At 39.4% G+C, this 21,730-nt stretch overlaps 1 protein-coding gene across 5 annotated transcripts in view; it reads right to left on the reverse strand.

The window, feature by feature from the left end:
* mub (poly(rC)-binding protein mub) overlaps positions 1-21,730 on the reverse strand; it is a 339,328-nt gene that overhangs the window by 122,536 nt on the left and 195,062 nt on the right. For all 5 annotated transcript variants that reach the window (XM_067137631.2, XM_067137630.2, XM_067137627.2 and 2 more), the window contains one exon: positions 19,755-19,811. In XM_067137631.2, coding sequence (XP_066993732.1) covers positions 19,755-19,811 — 57 coding nt within the window. The remainder of the gene's footprint in view (positions 1-19,754; positions 19,812-21,730) is intronic.

Raw genomic sequence — 21,730 nt, forward strand, 5'->3', positions numbered from 1 at the left:
CCAAGTTGGTGTAGTAGGCCAGCACCTCAACCGTCTCAGCCACTCGTCCTGGCAGCTTTTGATCGGCAAGATCACAGGAGACTACCGACAAAAATGAGGGCTGAAGGACTACAAGAGCAGTTCAAAGGGTGACAACTTTAAGAAACTTAGAAAGTATGTGATCCTGTAATAACTAAGAAGGGGGTGCCACATGGCAGAATTCTTCTGTAATGATTGTGGAGGGGGGAAGGCAATATTAAGGAACATTTATATTATCCTATGTGTATAACAACTGGAATAGTGGTTAAGGCTTTTTGCAGATGATGTTATATTGTATGGGGGTAGTAAATAAGTTACAGGACTGTGAGCAACTGAAATATAAAGAGCTTGGATAATGTGAGATGGACAGCAGACCATAGCAGAAAGGTAAATGTGATGAAAAGTAAGGTTGTGTGAGTCAGTAAGAAAGTCCTCTTAGTTTTAATTACCGGGTTGATGGGGTGATAGTACTCATGGCAATCAGCAAGTACCTACGTGTTCACACACTGCTTGGAAGGAAAAAAAAAAAAAAAAACATCCGTAAGGACTGTGTTCAGTGGTACTAGGGTGTAACATGTGCATACTGAGGGGGTCTTGTGTTGGTGATTCATTTGTCATGGACAATGGCAATCAGATGGTGATCAGGAGGCATAATTGTGCTGAGGTTAGAGGTGAAGTGTGCTTGCAAAATTCATTCTGGGGTACAACCATCCGACACCGATGAGTATGTGCTCCTGTTGAACAGCTGCAACTTTATGAATTGGGTTATATTGTGGGCCAGGGGTAAGCTGCATGGATGGATTGCTGCACATGTTGGGCACAACGTATCGGTGTGTCGCTGCCTTTAGCAGGGGTCTATAGAATATTCCTACACCCGTAGACCACACTCCAGACGTAAGCGTAGTACAGACAGACGTCAAAATAGACGCATTCTGCGGGCGCCAGTGGCTGACCGAACAGCATCCAGGAATAAATTCCAGTCACATGTTGCACCTGCTGTGTCACCAAGGACCCCTGTGAACAGTCTGCTTGCATCAGAATTACAATCGCATGTGCTTCTGGCCAGGCAACCTCTGACACCATGACACCGCTAAGCATTGCTACTCTGGTGCCGTGACTGTGTCTACTGAAGAGGGGAATGGCGCTCTGTTGTCTTCAGTGACGAGAGTAGGTTATGTCTGTATGCAAGTGATGGACGTAAACGTGTACTGTACAGACCTGGAGAGCGGCCTGTTCCCGAGTGCATATGACCATGACACCGACATAACACCGCATTATTCACGGTATAGGGTGCCATTAGTTATAACTTTTTTTTTGCCAGTGGCTTTACGTCGCACCAACACAAATAGGTTTTATGGTGACGATGATATAGGAAAAGTCTAGGAGTTGGAAGGAAGTGGCCGTGGCCTTAATTAAGGTACAGCCCCAGCATTTGCCTGGTGTGAAAATGGGAAACCACGGAAAAACATCTTCAGGGCTGCCGACAGTGGGATTCGAACCCACTATCTCCCGGATGCAAGCTCACAGCCGCACGCCCCTAACCGCACGGCCAACTCGCCCGGTTAGTTATAACTCACAGCCACAGTTGGTGTTTCTGCAGGGTAACGTAACCAGTGCCCGCTACATTGCACAGGTTGTCCCCATGCTATTGCCATTCCGTCGACAGGAAGGTGATGTGCTTTTTCAGCCGGACAATGCCTGTCCACATGCAGCTGCTGCAACACACCGCGCTCTATGTGCTGTACAATAACTGACCTGCCCAGCAAGATCACTGTAAAACTCGCCAATTGAACACATTTAGGACATAATGAAGCGGGAACTTACGCGTTCTCCCGAGCTAGCAAGAACCATTGCCGAATTGCATCAAAAGGTGCAAGATGCTTGGGACAATCTATCGCAGCAGGCCATTCAGCACCCTTAGGATAGTTTGTATGTGCGAATACACGTCTGCATTGCTGCTAGAGGAGCTGGGAGGGTTTGTATCCTTTGTATTGATGCGACTGTTTGCACGGCCTTTACTGCGAACGTGTGTTGCAGTTGGTCTGTATTTGTAATCGCATACTCCTGCAATGATGAACTACCTGTCAAATTGTTTGTGAGTAAAATGACCTCGTCCTTGAGGGTGCTGCCTTTCCCCCCCCCCCCCCCCCTGGTAGTGTACAAGGAAAGAATATCTTTGGGATAAACACATTAAGGGGAGATTGTACCTTGTATACTGACAATGTTAAATTTGGTCTCATTTAGGTACATTTATATCAAGAATTACACATGTTAAGAAAGTCAAGTTTTAGCGGCTCATAGAGCATGATTGTATCTTCCAAATGCCATTTTTGTAGCTAGAAAGTTTGCATAAAGTGGTGTTTAGAAAAACATTTTGTAAATTATTTTTAAAAATGCATATTTTTCAACTTAATAGATCTTAAAAAAAAATGCATAAATGATTTTATGCTTATCCTTTGTATTATGTAAAATTCTCATTGTCCTAAGATGGTTAGTTTCCGAAATATAGGTAATTGTAGAGTTTGAGGGATGTTCCAGCATTCAACACATTACAACAATTTATTCAACGTCAACACGGAAATGAAGATCATTGTCATTTAATTAAATTGAAAAATGTGGATATTTTTAGTAACTTATGAAATGGCTTCAAAAACCAAATTCTTAAATTATCTAGCTACGAAAATGGTGTTTGGAAGAGACAATCATGCTCTATCAGCCACTAAAATTTTACTGTCTTACCATGCATAGTTCTTGGGATAAATATATCTATATGAGACAAATTTAACATTGTCAGTATACAAGGTACAATCAGGTGCTGTCAATGCTGTATTTATTGCTGTAGTTCCTAATAAATCGAGGGCTGGTACCAGATGGCAGGCCGAGTAAACCGAAACTCTCTTTGGCGTCTAAGGCTAAGATAGAATGAATTTTGTCGGGTGAACACCAAATGTGTCACCAGTGATCTTTTACATGCCAACGTCGTATGACACAGTATGCTGAATGGACTTTTAGATGCCCTTCAAAAATCCGACTACCTCTTCCAGGTTTGAATCTGCTATCTAGGGATCCGGAAGCTAACACACTAAAACTGATCCACACAGGCAGCTATTTGTGTTGAATTATATGAAGTGTCGATTTTATTTTGTAATAAGACATATGAGAAAGTAACTGAAATCTTCTAAGAACACAAAGTATACCCGGATGCTATCTACACTATCTAACAACCGACTTCAGGAATGGTAAGCAAATACATATTTTGCTTGCTATAATTGTCTTTCATTTGTAAACAGACTCGTAAGCTCATATTCACTACTGCTGGAAGAGCGGCCTAGTGGAGGAACCAATGAACTAGGGGAGTGATCACGCTTTTGGCGTCTATTCGCTATAGTTTAACTATAAAATAAAATGAAAAGAATCCTTGCACCACTAGCACTTACAAGATTTTAATGGACAAAGTGCCCAATTTAAAAGGATTACCGTCGCAGATTCACTATATTTATATCTAATACACTTGAAACTACAGAGTTATCGGAAACCTTCATGCTTCATACACCTAGATATAAAAAACCTATATTATTCAACAAAGCCAGTTAAATACTGGTATAAGCTCAAGTGCCCACAGCTCACATATCAGATTGTCCCTTTTTAATTATCAATCATTCAAGCATTTTATTTTCCACTAATGGTAATTGACGTTACACCTACTGCATGGCTGGGAGTTTGAATAGGATTGGAAATGAATTTATTATCCTTTATCCCTGAGATGGCTAACGAGAAAAACACTATATGAACAAGAGCCTTCCTAAAATATTTCCTACTTCATGCATTGGCCTCAGCAATACTACAGTTTTCAATTAACCTCATTTACATTCTCAAACATGCCTTCCAATGCAGAAAAAAATATTCCATACCCTTATTTAAAATGGGAGCTACTCCCATTCATTTTTGAGTTCCTGGGACGATAGATGACAATAATATGAAAAAACTGTTTTATTCTAATAACCTGACAAAAAATTGCACCTCAAAATAAATATTGTCATTAGAATTATTATTTCCTCAGTCCTAGTCGGGTAACTGCAAGGTTTAAACCAAATTCTGTTATTAATCAATTAATCAATCAGATAAATAGCTTTATCAATAGTAGTAGGAGAAAATATACCTTTTTTTTTTTGATAGGGGCTTTACGTCGCACCGACACAGATAGGTCTTATGGCGACGATCGGATAGGAAAGGCCTAGGAGTTGGAAGGAAGCGGCCGTGGCCTTAAGGTACAGCCCCAGCATTTGCCTGGTGTGAAAATGGGAAACCCCGGAAAACCATTTTCAGGGCTGCCGATAGTGGGATTCGAACCTACTATCTCCCGGATGCAAGCTCACAGACCTATTCATTACCATATATACCTTCTTAGGTCTATCAAGCTAACGAATCAATCAGAATTTCTTAACAATCACCAACAATCAAATGCCCCCTCAAAAAATCCCTATACCTACTTCTGTTATCTTTAGGCAGTCAGTCAGCTCTTCTTGGTTTCTTCCCTAAACGAATGATCATCTAGACTGAGAAAACTATCAATTCCTTGTTGGCACCATAGTAGTTATAACCCTTGTAACCCTACTCTATCACCAGCAACATAACTTCCCTAGCTTTTTTAGTTTCCTACACTGAATTAACCCTACTCAACTATTTCAATAATTAAAATTATCTCGTGGTGCTCACGTAAGTGGTGTATAAAACTATAGGGGTGCTTTCAGTTTGGCAGTTTAATGCATGCTTTGAAGTTAATAGCACTAATAGCCTTAAAAGCTATAAAAACAAATGTGTAAGCCTCAGCAGTTATCCTACACCCTCAGAACTGCAGTGTAATATCATAATTGACTAAAAGCCTGGTAGAAGAGAAAATTCTGAGTAAAATACAGTTTAACGCCTAATACTCTTAGCCATCTTATCTACCCCAAATGACTACTTCTCAATCAAAAGGACAATGGAACATATTTCATTTCTGGTGCATTAGCAGGAACAGTAGGGACATCACAAAAATTATTAATTCAAGCCGAACTATGACAACCAGGTTACTGAACTAGACATTACCAGATCTGTAACTTAATTGTACTTGTTCATAAATTTGTAATAATTTTCTCAGATGTGCCAACCTTTAAAGTGAATTATCATAACACCCCCCCCCCCCAATTCCCATACACAAACTTTGAGCAAACGGCAAAGCAAGCTCATCTGCTCTCCTCTCAATAATGATTCCCTTGCTGGACCAGATAGCAATGTTCTACAGTATATCATATTACCCTATAAATGATCACATTACCTGCTAGTAGTGGGATTAAAAACTTTAGCTTATTTCCTAGCCAGCAGCTCCTTTTTAGTGTAGGTTCTATTCAAGCAACCTTTCTCATGCGGTGATATTTTTGTCTTCTGGACCATAAGCGATTCCAGTGTAGATGTGCTTGATGTAGCCCCAAACTGTTTTATTTTTTTAAAATAAGAAACTGAGAACCTCCTTCTGTGGTAAAGTTACCATGAGGTACACTTAATATCCGTATGCCAAATACAACATTACTTAAGGTCCTATAGTAGAGAAAAGCAGAGTAAAGCTCCTTTATTCAAAATGAATTTTACAACACTTATTCAATTAACTTACAGTCTAACCTTACTATGAATACTTAGTACTAGTACTACTCTTCACTACTAGCGACCTAACATGCGTAGTATTGCTCCAGCAAAGGTCATCTGGCAAGGCTGTTACATCTAATAACTGTCTATGATGTCCGGCCCCATGGCTAAATGGTTAGGGTGCCGGCCTTTGGTCACAGGGGTCCCGGGTTCAATTCTCGGCATAGTCCGGAATTTTATATCAGAAATAAATTGGGCCACAACTCTCAATAATTGATTTTAAAAGTTTATCAAAAACTTTGTCACAACTCAACTCACACTCAACAACACACTGCGCAATCATTTGGCACCAAAAAAACAAAAGAATCATAGTTTCAGTTATAGAGTAATAATAATAACGCGGTTCCAGGGCAAGAAGGTTGGAGAGAGAATCTTCAGGTAAAACAATTTAATTATTTCAAAAACTACCAAAGATATGAAAAATGGAGATCGGGGTAGCTAGGAAGACATCTGGGAACGCATGCGCACTTTATCTATCTCGCGTAGCGTATCCCCTCCTAACAGAGCTCCTGCTACAAGGACAGCTCAGTGCATAAGTTTACACTCTGCTGCCGCGCTCTCCTTTCTAATTTCCCGTCGAGTAGTAATTGTGGTTAGTGGTGGTGTACGTTAGGCCTATCTGTGACAGTATGGAAGGCGGTAAAAGTAGCCTGCATCGTAAGGTGCTAAAGAGTCACACTCGTGCAGCAATCTTGAAGGGAGGCTACGGAAGAAAAGTTTGTGATAGATTGCAAAAAAAGTGCAGGAAAGAGTAGCAGCAGCTGTTGGAGTGTCAGAAAGTTATTTGGTACGGATTAAGAGCGAAAAACGAAAGAATTAGGAAAAACTATGGATAGTCCGTTGGAAACACCATACAAGAACAGAATGCGCACAAAGAATATTACTGGATTGGACGACTTTGACGCAGGTGCCGTACGTCGTATTGTTAGCAATTTTTATTTAGATGAAAAATGTTTACCTACACTTTCAAAAATTTGTGCAAAGTTAGGTAAAGACAAGTTCAAATGATCCATAACTAGTGTCGAGTGAATTCTTCGATCATTAGGATATCATAAAAAATACTAACACTAACAGGCGCATCCTAATGGAAAAACATGATATACAAAAGGTTTGTTTATAAAAAAAAAAAATGCCCAGTATCGGGCGGAGGATAGTTGTACATGCTGGCGGTGAAATGGGTTTCATCGAGAACTGTCTGCTAATCTGGAAGTCTGGCAATAACAGTGGCGACTACCACGATGACATGAATAGAGACTTTTTTTTAAGAGAATGAAAGATATGAAATATAACTTCCACCTCGCAATGTTCTCTTAATTTACTACGCATCATATCACAACAAGGAACTAGATCGTGCTCCAACCTCCAACACACATAAAGTGACGATGATCTCCTGGCTACTAAATAGGAACATTCCAGACCGTGAGACTATGTATAAACACAAGCTTTTTGAGTTGATCAAATTGCACAAGCCGGCACATAACACTTACGTCCTAGATGAACTCGTGGAACAGTACGGACACACTGTAATTCAACTGCCCCCATATCACCCTGAATTAAACTATTGAAATAATGTGGGCAAAAGTGAAGAACTGGGTAGCATCTTACGTCGACACCTTCACTATTGACGACGTAGAGAAACTCACTAGACAGAAATTCGCGTCAATATCTGCCGAAGACTGGAACAAAAGGAATGGGGAAAATTTTGAAGACATTATGGAGTCCTCTGCGATCCAGCTGGGAGCCGACGACACGTCATCCGGTGAGGACGACAGAAGTGATGACGGAGGCTTCGGTGGAATTGGAGAGATGTAGTGGACATAAAACAAGAATGTGCTCATTTTGTGAATAATTATAGTGTCATTATTTTATTACTTATTACTTCTAGTGTCATGTAAGTTATTTTCGTACACATACGTTGTTACTCAGCATATGTAGACCCTTTATGGTGTTTCCTTTTATGAATTATATTTTGTTTCTGTGCCTGAGAACAATTATATAATTATATATGTCATATCATTAAGTCACATTTCTTATTTTACAAGAAAGCAACAAAATATTGGCATTAAGGAGCTAGGGACAAAAGATCATAGTCTAACACTGCTTTCTCGCCTTAAAAGCAAAAGTGATTATTATTATTATTATTATTATTATTATTATTATTATTATTATTATTATTATTATTTCTTAATATGCTTACCATCCAGGGTCGCTTTTTCCCCTCTGACTCAGCGAGGGATCCCACCTCTACCACCTCAAGGGCAGTTTCCTGGAGCGCGAGACATTGGGACAGACGACACAACTGGGGAGAATGACCAGTACCTCACCCAGGGGGCCTCACCTGCTATGCTGAACAGGGGCCTTGGTGGGTAATGGGAAGATTGGAGGGGATAGACAAGGAAGAGTGAAGGAAGTAGCCGTAGCCTTAAGTTAGGTACCATCCTGGCATTTGCCTGGAGAAGTGGGAAACCACGGAAAACCAAATCCAGGATGGCTGAGGTGGGAATCGAACCCACCTCTGCTCAGTTGACCTCCCGAGGCTGAGTAGACCCCGTACCAGCCCTCGTACCACTTTTCAAATTTCGCGGCAGAGCCAGGAATCGAACCCGAGCCTCCGGGGGTGACAGCTAATCACGCTAACCACTCCACCACAGAGGCGAACATTATTATTATTATTATTATTATTATTATTATTATTATTATTATTATTTCGCTTCACCCTCTTTGGGGTATGTTGAATCAATTCTTTCTCGGTGTGCTGCTCTTTTCTTAGATCCCAGTATTTCTTCATTCTTTCTTTCTGATCTTAGTTTCTTCTCGTCTTCCAAGATAATATATTTGGGTTTAATGTAGATTTGTTTTGGAACTTTATGTTATCTTCTTTAGTTATTACTTTAGCTGTTCGACCGAATAGCGAATTTTCTGTAATTTTTAATTCTACCATTTCTGTTTCAGTTTCTGTAAACCAGTTCGGTTTTGTTTTGAGTTACGGAAGAAGTCAAGATTTGTTCGGTTAATCATATTATAGTTCATTCTGAGGAGAAGATGACCGTAAAAATTTCTCCTCCTTCGCATAGTATCCGAAAGTTTTTCAATTTTCTTGTAGCTTATTATTAATGTACCGGGCGGTACACCTCCACGCCGCGAATTCAAATATTGCGCCAATTTAAATCCCTCTACAGGAGGAAGCCTGAACTCTAACAATCTGTATTAAATCAAAAGTTTCTCAGAAGATGTCTCTACTGTAAATTTTGAAGTGTTCTGAACTATGTCTGTCTCGATTTGTAATTGTTTGCTCTGTAGTAAGAAGTGTGGACATTCTCTTCTAGATGGTACTACTTAAGAACTATAATTGTGCACCCTAGTGCGAAGTGAAGGAACTGGTTTTTTTTTTTAATAAAGAAATTTGGTATTCATAAGTTTTTTCTTTGTTAAATTTCTTTCAGTCATTTTTTGGGTTGGTAGTATAACCCTTCTCTTTCCGCCAGTTTTGAATTTAACCAATCGGTAATTTCTGTAATTAATTTTCCTCCATTCATAGGTTTTTTTTTTTTTCAGGTTTCCATGTGTAATTCCTTGTCTACCAATAAAGTGGAAGGGGTGTGTCTTTTTCATTCTTGAAAGGTCTCGAATTTTCCACGAGGGTATAAAAACTGCTGATTTTTTGGTCTCGGGGCCACTTCAGTAACATCTTTCGCAGTGTGTGAACATACATAGCAGGGGGCGGGAAGCACCTCTTTCTCCAAGCAGCGGTTCATCTACAAGGTAATGGCCTGTTAACATCTTTAAGTCTTGCTATCTCAGCAGTTTTAACCCGCGGGGGAAGGTTCGAATCCTTTTTAATGTAAACCTTACTGTATTCATGTAAATTAGCCGCAATTTGGGATAGAGAGTGCTTAACCCTCTCGAAGTCCCCTTCATTTTGAATTGAGGTGACTATGTTTTCGTAACCGTTTTTCTCTTCCTTCTTAAAGTCTTAAACTTATTTGCCAACTAGTCACCTCCCTAGTATGGGATTAGCCCCTGTATAACTGGCTGAGTGCCACCTAGGTTTTAAGAAGTTTCATGTAGGAGTGCAAGCTACGCCTCCAGTCAATTTGTTTTTTAGGCCATTTAATTAACCCAGTGTTTGTTTTCTTCACGTGAAGGCCCTGTAGGTTGGGTACAAGATACCCCTGTTTCACTGTATGTGTGCCTTAAGGGTAGTTAGGAATAAAGGCTGTTGTAGCCTTTGACAGGCTTGTAAAATTGAGAGCGGGTCTGTTCTTTTCATCTTAACATTGTAATTAGGAGCAAGTGCTCCTTGTGCTTAGGGGTTTTCTGCCCTTTAGCTATTGTGGTGGTGAGCTGAGAGCTCAGAAATTAATCTTGGGGCTCGAAGCCCAAAGTTTGTAACAATTGTAATTTCTTAAATTGTTTTCTGCTACTTGGCACCTGTTACTCTGTTGTCGTTATTTGTTGATTTTGAAAAGAAAATATAACCTTTGCTAAAGTTTTGAATTAACTTTAATTTCATAAGTTGAAACCTATTCCCGCCCGCACCTTCTTTCACCTCTAATTACCACGGATAACTCCGTAACAATTATTATTATTATTATTATTATTATTATTATTATTGAGTTATTTTACATGACGTTGCTCAGGTTATAAAGCCTGGTATTATAGCAAACCATATTCTACACCGTACATTTACAGCATCGTAACGTTAATTTTACATCAAATTATAATTTAAAAATAAGGACTACGCAAATTGATACACAGCTACTGTAGTAAGAGGTTAAATTATGTTCCAACTCCTTCAATCTGTCATCTGCAACACTTCTACATGCATTCATTTCGGCTAGGTAGGTCTGTAATTTACAGCCGGAAGTGAATTCCACTAACTGAAAATCTCCGGAGTGTTACATGTCAGTTATAACAAATATTTCGGGCCAACTGTACTTCGCCACAACACTGAGTGAGAAGGGTAAGTCAGCGTTCTCGCTCCTACGGCTCTGCTTTCTCACTCGCACACTTCCTCTCACCAGATGTCTTCTTAGCTGGCCCGATCTCTACTACAGACACTACCATACCTGCTAACTTTACAAATCCAAAAATCAGGAGAAATCAGGAGATTCAATTGGTCAAAACTGCTTATTTTACATGTCTTGTGCAATACATACATTATCCTAGTAAGCTCAAGGCACCGTATTGTCAAGTCCACATTTAAATTATCACATATTTCCAGTGAAACTGAGTGGAATAAAATCCACGAATATTTTACTCTCATCTGTACTCACATTCAGAGACACCTAAATACCCTTATACAAGAAGGGAAAATTTATAAGAACATGTATGGTATGGTACGCCTGCCTGCCTTCCATCCTTCTTTTCATTTTACTGATTTGCAGAAACTTCTCCATCAGTAGAAAATTTCCGTTGATTAAAAGAAGCAGCAGTGGCAGATTTTGCCTGTCTGAGAAAACCTCTGTTAAAGGTTAGATGCAAGCATTTGCCTTGTAGCCCTGATTTTACTGTCAACAACCTCTCCAAGTTTTCATCACCAATAGATGACTTGAACTGTGTTCGTGTTTTAGTCATATGACTAAATATCCCTCCTCTATGAACCATGTGACCTTGCCGTCGTGGGGAAGCTTGCGTCCCAATGATGCAGATAGCCAAGCCGCAGGTGCAACCATATCGGATGGATATCTGTTGAGACACCAGACTAACGAATGGTTCATCGAAAGAGGGGTAGCAGCCTTTCGGAAGTTTCAAGGACGGCAGTCTAGTTGATGGACTGATGTGGCCTTGTAATAACACTCAACATGGCTTATCTGTGTTGATACTGCCACACGGCTGAAAGCAACGTGGAAACCACAGCCATAACTAACTCCCGAGGACATGCAGCTCTCTCCGTATGAATGATGTACTGATGATGGCATCCTCCCGAGTAAAATATTCCGGAGGTAAACTAGTCCCCCTTTCAGATCTCCAGGTGGGGGACTACATGAGAGGGGGCGATCATCAGGAAGATGGGTACTGACATTCTGCGAGTCGGAGTGCGGAATGTTAGAAGTTTGAATCGTTGTGGTAGGTTAGAGAACCTGAAAAGGGAGATGGATAAGCTAAAGTTAGATGTAGTTGGTATAAGTGAAGTACGCTGGCAGGAAGAACAGGATTTTTGGTCAGGTGACTACCGAATTATCACCACGAAATCAAACTGAGAAAATGCAAGAGTTCGTTTATTAATGAATAAGAAAATAAGGCAGCAGGTAAGTTACTACGACCAGCATAGTGAAAGAATTATTGTCGTCAAGACTGACACCAAACCAATGCCCACCACAATAGTGCAGATCTATATGCCTACTAGTTCAGCGGATGATGAGGAAATCGAAAGAATATATGAAGGGATAGAAGATTTAATATTATATGTAGAAGGTGACGAGAATCTAATTGTGATGGGAGACTGGAATGCAGTGGTAAGCCAAGGAGGAGGAGGTAATACAGTAGGAGAATTCGGATTGGGACTAAGGAAAGAAAGAGGAACTCGGCTGGTTGAATTCTGCACTGATCATAATTTAGTCCTTGCCAATACTTGGTTCAAACACCACAAACGACGGTTGTATACGTGGACGAGACCTGGAGACACTGGAAGGTATCAAACAGACTTCATTATGATTAGGCAGAGATTCAGAAATCAGGTATTCGATTGCAAAACTTTCCCAGGAGCAGACGTGGACTCTGACCACAACTTGTTGGTCATGAAATGCCATCTGAACTTGAAGAAATTGAAGAAAGGAAAAAATGCAACAAAAGGATGGGATCTAAACAAGTTGAAAGAAAAGAGTGTGAGGGATTGCTTTAAGGAACATGTGGCACAAGGACTAAATGAAAAGGCTGAAGGAAACAATAGAGGAAGAGTGGATAGTCATGAAAAATGAAGTCAATAGGGCTGCTGAAGAGATGTAAGGAAGGAAGAAAAGATCATGAATCAGTGGATAACTCAGGAGATACTAGACCTCATTGATGAACGACGAAAATACAAGAATGCTAGAAATGAAGAGGGCAGAAAAGAATACAGGCGATTAAAGAATCAAGTGGATAGAAAGTGCAAGATAGCTAAGGAAGAATGGCTGAAGGAGAAGTGCAAGGATGTCGAAGGTTGTATGGTCCTGGTGAAAGGTAGATGCTGAATACAGGAAAATCAAGGAAACCTTTGGAGAAAGGAAGTCTAGGTGTATGAATATTAAGAGCTCAGATGGAAAGCCACTTCTAGGGAAAGGAGACAAGGTAGGAACATGTCCAACAGTTGTATCAAGGTAAAGATGTAGATAATTTGGTTCCTGAACAAGAAGAGGCTGTTGATGCTGATGAAATATGAAGACCCAATTTTGAGGTCAGGGTTTGACAGAGCTGTGAGAGACCTAAATAGGAACAAGCCACCTAAAATTGATGACATTCCCTCTGAATTACAGACTGCCTTAGGAGAAACCAGCATGGCAAGGTTATTCCATTTACTGAGTAAGATGTATGAGACAGGAGAAGTCCCATCCGATTTTCGGCAGAATGTTATACCTATTCCTAAGAAAGCCGATGCTGACAAGTGTGAAAACTACCGCACCATTAGTTTAGTAGCTCTTGCCTGCAAAATTTTAACACGTATTATTTACAGAGGAATGAAAAACAAGTTGAAGCTGAGTTAGGAGATCAATTTAGCTTTCAGAAGAAATGTAGGAACACGTGAAGCAATCCTGACTTTACGTCTGATCTTAGAGGATCGAATCAAAAAGGACAAGCCCACGTACACGGCGTTCATAGATCTAGAAATGACATTTGATAATGTTGATTTGACCAAGCTATTTACGATTCTGAAGGCGATTGGGATCAGATACCGAGAAAGAAGAATTATCTACAATCTGTATAAAAATCAGTCTGCAGTGATAAGAATCGAGGGCTTTGAAAAAGAAGTAGCAATCCAGAAAGGAGTGAGGCAAGGCTGCAGTTTGTCCCCCCTCCTCTTCAATGTTTACATAGAACAGGCAGTAAAGGAAATCGAAGAGGAATTTGGAAAGGGAATCACAATCCAAGGGGAGGAAATCAAACCCTTGAGATTTGCTGATGATATTTTATCTGAGACTGCAGAAGACCTCAAGAAGCTGCTGAATGGTATGGACAAAGTCTTGGGTAAGGAGTACAAGATGAAAATAAATAAGTCCAAAACAAAAGTAGGAGTGTACTGAGGAATAACAGCTAGTCAAGCAATGGGGAGCGTGCACGGTAATAGTAACGGAGCACTCTGGCGGAGTTCCGAGAATGAATACGGTGAGAGTGCGTTCTGCTGAAGTGAAGACTGTTCTGCTGAAGTGAAGACTTGCGTCATAGTTACGGCAAAAATATAGTCGCATCTTGTCGTCAAGATATGCAGTAGTGCTATGGAAGTTGTAATACAATATGGGTTTGAGTACATACACTTCCAAAATAGTCGCAAGTCAACAGTGAATAAAGCGCAGAAACTAGCCATGTGTTACAAGTTGAAGAAAGACGAACCGTTTCCAGTTGTACACTTACCGGCTTCGTTATAAGACAGAAGAGTGTTAGCAAAAACCCGTACAAGGTTACAATTGAGGCAATTACGTTAGCTCATTATTGTTAAACATACAGTATTATATTTTACATGTTAATTTTATGTGATTCAGTGAAGTCTGTAATACTTTGAATTTCTATTACAGCTTGACAATCAACGAAACTGTGTTGCATCGAACTGTGACTGTGTGGCTAGTGCCGGAGGGCATTGTAAACACGTATGTGCCATTATACAATACTGCAATTCTGATTCAGGATTTAGCAAGACAAATTTGCCGCAAGAATGGGGGAAACCAAATTTGAAAACAGCTGGTATGTAATATTACCACTGTTAATTATGTAATAAATTTAAATGCTCACAATATGATGAATACAGTGTAGATTTTATATCTTCTAGGGTCCGTAAAATATGCGAAAGGGAAGAAGGCTGAAGATCTGTTTCCCAAGAAGAGGGTGAAAACTGACAAGGGTGCTGTTATTACCATCGACGAACTAGGAAAAACAGATATAGGTTACGTGAATGATGTTGATCCACGAAATATCACTGTAATATTTGTCACAAATGGAAGATAGTAATTGCTTTTACTGAAATAAAGTCTCAAATCCCAGGTTGATTAAGAAATAATATGAAATATTTTATTTTAGAAAATACATACTTTACTGCCTTACAACAACTATTTCTGCTATGTCGCAGCGCTTCCGTAAGTACTTTGTTTGTCCAACACTGCCGTCTGCGATGTCTTTGCTCACTGAAGTTCTTTGGTGTCGTTTTATTGATTTTCTCATTCGATGTAATTTGATGGGCTGTCACTTCATGTGCATTAATTGATTCATTAAACGATTTATTGGTCCAGGGATCATGCTATTTTCCTTTTAAAATATATATATGTATTGGTCAAGGAATCATGCTATTTTTCAAAAAAATTCCCGCACTTCCATTCGCTAGAAGGAGACCTCAAGAAAGGAAAAAAAAAAACGACGGCGCGAGCAGCGGAATGCAAGACATATGGCCGAAGATAACAAAAATCGCAGACATAGCACTCCCATTCATCGGGGCAGCACTGGACCTCAAGAAAGAAACAAAAGACTGCACAAGCAGCGGAATGCAACATCATGGACTCCTATTTACAGCCAGTAAATACGTATACATATTTCTTGCTAGTAACGGCGGTATTTCTTAATAAACCTGGGATTCGAGACTTTGAGTAAATCAATGATTACATTTCGTTTGTGACAAATATTACAGCGATATTTCATGGATCAATATCATTCACGTAACCACAGATATAGATAATTCGCCTTGGACTGAAATGATTAGAGCGGAGCTCAAAACAGAGCCTCAATCGGTAGCTGAAAGTTTGTGTGAAGAGTTGTGGAACAATAGAGTCAGTATTGGAATAAGAACAAATTTTAATAAAATCATGAACGAGTTGCTTCAACTTCAAGAAGATTCCACATTGTTCACTTCAGGAGAGTTTGTTTTAAGTGACAATTTTGATACTTCTCATATTACGCTAACAGAAAAATACTTGATATAGCATTTAAAACTCAGTTTCCAAGTGAAGGTGATGAATGGTTAAAAGTATAATTTAAATGTATAACAAATTGTACGATGAATATATGTAACATCTCTCATCTATTCTTGCTGGTGTTTCTGATTTAATTTCTGTGCAATGTTATAACTCGTGCGTCAGGATAAAATGTTTTAAAAACCGAAGCAAAAGATTTTGCGCAGATAGTTTGCTAGGCCAGAAAATAAAATTAGAAGTGCATTTCTTGACTACTCCGAGAGCAGTAAAAGATATTCGCGCAGCAGTAGTCCGATGTACACCAAATATGACCGCCGAGGCAGCAAAGGTTATACCCAATTTCATTTTCATTAAAAAGAGTAAACAACATTATTATTACTTATATTTAAAGACACTTTAGAAACAAAGAAAAGAAAGGAATGAATGTTTTAAATGAAAAACTTATTAAATCCTTCAACTATGCCTCACTTTTTATGCTCTGGTATCCATGAAAGCCTCTGCATATGTTCAGGGGGGTGTTGGGACCACAAATTTTATCCACCTTCTCCGAAATACTTGGAGGTACTGTGCTTGAGTTGCACCGTGTGCCTACATCATTCCCGCTAAAAACACAAGTGAATTCGAAAGTCGTTGCTTCAATCTGAAATGCTGTTTGCACCGACTTATGTAGGTTTTCACACTCATTTTTCAGAATAAATGCACAAGTTTCCTGATTAGAAGACGTATGTATATTTGAGCATTTCATTCGTTTACTCGCTCTTTCAAACCGGGGTACGTCACATTCTCTTTTCGGTTTCTTCTTATAGATGGTATAGATAGTATATATGATGGATGATTTTCAATATTACTTGGCTTTCATCCAACAAAATGTTCACTGCAAATGACGGAGCATTTGGTGGGTTCCCGTGTAGTTCCACCTGCACTGAAATGCAGGAAAACTATTATTGTTATAATAAATCTTCAGCGTGGTCAATACACGTGCATATGGAAGGACATAAATGTAAACATACGAACCTGCTGCAATGCATACTTGAAATGAAATGTACCATTTCAAACTGTACGTAAATGAACGTTTTCTTGACTTGGCATACCTGGTATGTTTGAAATGTGTGATACGAAATGTGTGATTTACGTCACAAATGAAATAAGGTACTGTACTTACTTTATTCTTCGTACAGCAGAAATCCACTTCCTGCGTCTGTCCGATTCCCATGGACGACAAGGAAATTTGTGAAATGTAATTACTTCTCTATGTGTGTTTCTTTGTGTGTTGTGGCAGTTCACTGCACAACAGTTTTAATTTGATTTGGGCATTTTGATACATTACTACTACCACCACCACCACCACCACCACCACCACAATTTCACACCTACAGTTACACAGCCTGGATTGACCGCTCAAGATAAGATCACCAAACCGTTACCGATTCCTTCCGCTAGAGGCGCTAAGAGCGGCCGTGCACGCTCCCTATAAATTAAAATTTGCCAGATTTGCCTCCAAATGGCTCCTAAAATCTCTAGAAAAGTCACTAGTCGCTATCTTTGAAATTCTGCCACCAAATTACTAAAAAAAAAAGGACTTCAAATCTAGTGATTAGTCTCTAGTCAACTAGACTGATGCAAATGAACATGAACATAGCACGCAAGAACGAAAGATTGACGATCGAACGCGTCGTGATATACAGGTTTCAATAAGCATCGCACATTCATGCGCGTTTCTCGTATTAATGCACGTCGATATTTCATTTGAAAGTGGCCAAAGAGTGAAGGATTTCCGGCCACTGCCGTACAAAGGTGAAATGGAGCAATTTGAATGTTTGAATTTCGCCAAAAAAAATAAGCTAAAATCGGCAGAAATAACAGAATAATCGGGAGCCGGGAGAAACTGTCGAAAATCGGGAGTCTCCCGCCTAAATCGGGAAAGTTTGCAGGTATGCACTATGTACTATTTTTCTCCATCATGATAAATTTTTAACGACACTAAGTACAGAAGAAAAATTATTAATTCCAATATTTTAACCATCATTGGTTAATTTCTCTGGCATGCAGGCTGGATGTATGCGTCTTCATCATTTCATCCTCATCACGACGCGCAGGTCGCCCACGGGTGTCAAATCAAAAGACCTGCACCTGGCGAGCCAAACATGTCCTTCGGACACTCCCGGCACTAAAAGCTATCCGTCAGCTCATTTCATTAGCCCATGATTTGTTCTACCCACCAAGAAACAATCCAGTATTTTGTTTATTCTTTTGTTTCAGAGTGCATACATTGTAATCTTTCTATTCTTCTTGAACCATATATAGGCCATACTTAAATTTTCACACAAAAATCCACAGCTTCACCCCCCTCTTCATTCTTCCTTCCGTATCCTAAAAGGTTGAAATACTTCCTCCATTCCTTGTCTGCTGCATTCAACCATTGCACCGAAATCTCCCGTAACGGTCACTTCCACATCCTTTGTTTCTCTCTTTTTTCCAACATATCCAAGACTCTGCCCACATCATCCCCATCTTTGCATCCAGTTTTGAGGAGCATGTATTCCTTACTCCATTCTCTATCCTTGACTGTACTTTTACAATTCACTTGTATTGTTTAAGATATCTGCATACTCCTAATATCTTGTTCTTATTTCCTTTAAGTATTCACTTAACCTTGCTCAAATCCCATCATATATTCTCCTTTGTGAAATCAATTGCCTATTCGAACTTAGCAGTCAGTGTCGCGAGGCTGATAGCTGCACACTTCATGATGCCCTCTACTGGTTGCTCACATCTCACATTTGCTCCAGTACATTATTTCTTCAATATTCCTTCTACTGCTTTTCCAGCTTAGAAATTCATTGAGCACTTTAAGTTCGGATGGGTTATCTGCTAACTTTTGTATAACAGAGTGTAATTTGTTAACTTATATACAGTACATGTAACACCCCTGTTTATCAGTCTGTTCATCAGCTCAGAGCCTGGTTTGATCCTCTAAGAGCACCACCAGAGGTAATGAGGTTATTTAAAAAAAAAAAAAATAGCGGAAAAATTAGTGCCCCGGGTAAGATTGTGCTACTGCAGCACCACTGACCCTATGACTAATATCTTTCATGACTCTCAGATGCACTTCACGCATTCTGAATTTCACTATTCAGCATCCCCAACACCGTAACAGATAAGTATGAGACTTGGACTTAAGTGGAGGCTACAGTTTGCTGCAACCTTTGCAAATAGACAGCAGCAGATCACCTACCCAGAAGTTCCCAAATCCAAACACAACGAGCATTCATACCTGATGATGTTGCTGAATGTGTGAATATTGTATTACTTGTCCACATGGGAACCTTGGGCATCACATCAGATTTACATTTGTCACTATCACTTGAGGAATGTTCACTCTCATTGTCACTCTCAACATACTCCAAAGCACACCATGAATAACTTCATCCCCACCACTCCAGGATGCTACAACTACACTCAAGTGATGGTGATGAGATTCATTTTACTTCTCATACTTTAGAAAGTAATTGCTCTTTGCAATATGAAACAGAGTTCGTAGCCTCTGCCACCTTTTGACCATACTAAAAAACCAACAGAAAAAAACCTTGCTGGCTTGATAACCTTAAAAATGTTTAGTACACAGCATGTTCAAACAGATGTGTGAATCATAGTGAGTTTCAACCTTTTAACTGCAGGACAGAACCCTCCACCAAAACATGGCATGGCGTTAAAATCCAGATATATCCACAAAGCAGTAATACATAAAAACGAAGACTTTGAGTGAAACAATTCCATGCTATTAAAGTGTTACAGAAGGAAAAACATTACAGTAAGACAACAGAACACATTCTCATAAAGGGAACATTCTACTCTGTTACATGCCTATTCTAGCCGTTCAAAAATTATATTTGATTGAAAACTAGATTTTGCTAACACTAAAAGATTACATTATCTAATAGGACAATGTAATTAGATACTCACCTCTTCCCTGAATCTCTTCACAATCTCACCCTTCTTGCCAATAATACTACCAACTTCCTGAAAACACACAGAATACACATGTATAAATAAAAGAACAAGTGTGTACATAAGGGTAGGTGTCAAAACAAGGATAGTATCAATAGTGAATGAATGTTTGCTTCATGAATTTTCTGCAATTTTCGAATGCCTAGATATGGTTGGAAAACATTTCACTATGTTCATTTTATTTCCCTCAGACTGTCCAAACAAGTTCAAGGAGCACGTAAGTCCTGCCCAAAACTAAGAGCTAGGATTATGACACTTTGGACTCTGAATGCCCCAAATTTTGTAATGGTACTCAGCCTGCTACAAGTTAGTTAATGAGACTATAAAAAAACAGGACGTGGTAAAGACAAGTCTGTTTTTATTCTAAAAAATTCTCATTTCCCACACACCCATTAGGATCTACAAATCTCATTCCCAGTCAGTATCCCCTACACAGTATCCCACTGATAATTCCCACTTCCTGAACTACTTCCGTGGTGTTGTAATCAAATCCCACACAACACCTACCATGTTAGTACCCATTTCCTTTTTTCTTCCATTTTGGTACCACCGTGCAAAATTACTAGGAAATTGAAACTAGCAAAAAAGTGAGCTAAGGATAAAACGATGGCAAGCATAACAGGCGATCATACAAATTTTAGTGAAAAACGGAAGAGTATGTACAGGCACATTAAGGAAGAAACAGGTTCCAAGGACATTCCAAGAAGGACATTCCAAGAATCCATTAATGAACAAGGGGAGTATGTATGCAAGGATCTTCAAAAGGCAGAAGTATTCAGTCAGCACAATGTAAAGATTGTTGGTTAGAAGGATAATGTCCAGATAGAGGTGACTAATAATAAAAAAGTATTAACCCATTAACGCCTAGCGTTACCATATGGTAACACATGTAACACATTATTAAAGCTGTTACTGTACTTTCAACAGTTGTGCTGGAGGATTGGTACCACTGCTTATCGCTCTGTAAGGGAACCGCGCTTACGACAATGTAGTGCTCATTGACGTGTTTGTTACAATAATAAGATACAGACAGTTCAAAAATTGCTATCGCTGAATGTGCAGCAAAAATGGACATCCGCTTTGAATAAGTGCATTTTTATAAGCTTATAATTATAACATGGATTATTTTTTGGTGTTATACTTATTTGTATAGTGTAATATACATTCTATGACCATAACAAATGATTTTACTCAAACCATGTGGAAGTTATGGCTTCCGAATTTCAAGTTTACCATATGGTAACGCTAGGCGTTTATACTCAGTAAAACGTATATTTTGCTTTATTGTTTTAGGAGCGGGTTTTCACTTGCTGAAGCACTGGACATCATTTACAATGATGATATTGACGGTGATGTGTTTATTGAACCACCAATACCAAATACAGACACAGATGAGGATTCTGGAAATGAGGATGAAGGTGGGTTAGCTGACAATCTGACGTCTCGTCAATTACTGGCTAACGCTGAAATAAAGTTACCCAACGAAGAAAGAATAGGTGTGGACGAAAACGAGTACAGCCCATCGGTACAGCCACCCACACTAGCGGCAGCTTCACCTGAAATTATATCTACCCCAATATCTGAAAATGTTATCAAGTGGGTCGCTGAGAGGGAAACATCCGACACGCGATGGGAGAAAGGAGCAGATTTTGGCATTGAAAAACCTACTGCATTCCCCCTTCCAGATTATTCAAGATATGAACACTTGTCAGTAATGGAAATTTTTGAATTGTTTATAGATGAAGAATTCATAGAACATTTAGTGGAGGAAACCAGACGCTATGCATTATTTTTGAATTATCAGGACCCAAAGATAACAGCAGAAGAAATACGCTGCTTCATTGCCATTCTATATGTCAGTGGCTACAACAACATGCCTTCTAAAAGGCACTTCTGGGATTCGAATGATGACTTGAAGAACCTGGCAGTTT

The sequence above is a fragment of the Anabrus simplex genome, chromosome 1, assembly GCF_040414725.1.
Source record: "Anabrus simplex isolate iqAnaSimp1 chromosome 1, ASM4041472v1, whole genome shotgun sequence".
NCBI lineage: Eukaryota > Metazoa > Arthropoda > Insecta > Orthoptera > Tettigoniidae > Anabrus > Anabrus simplex.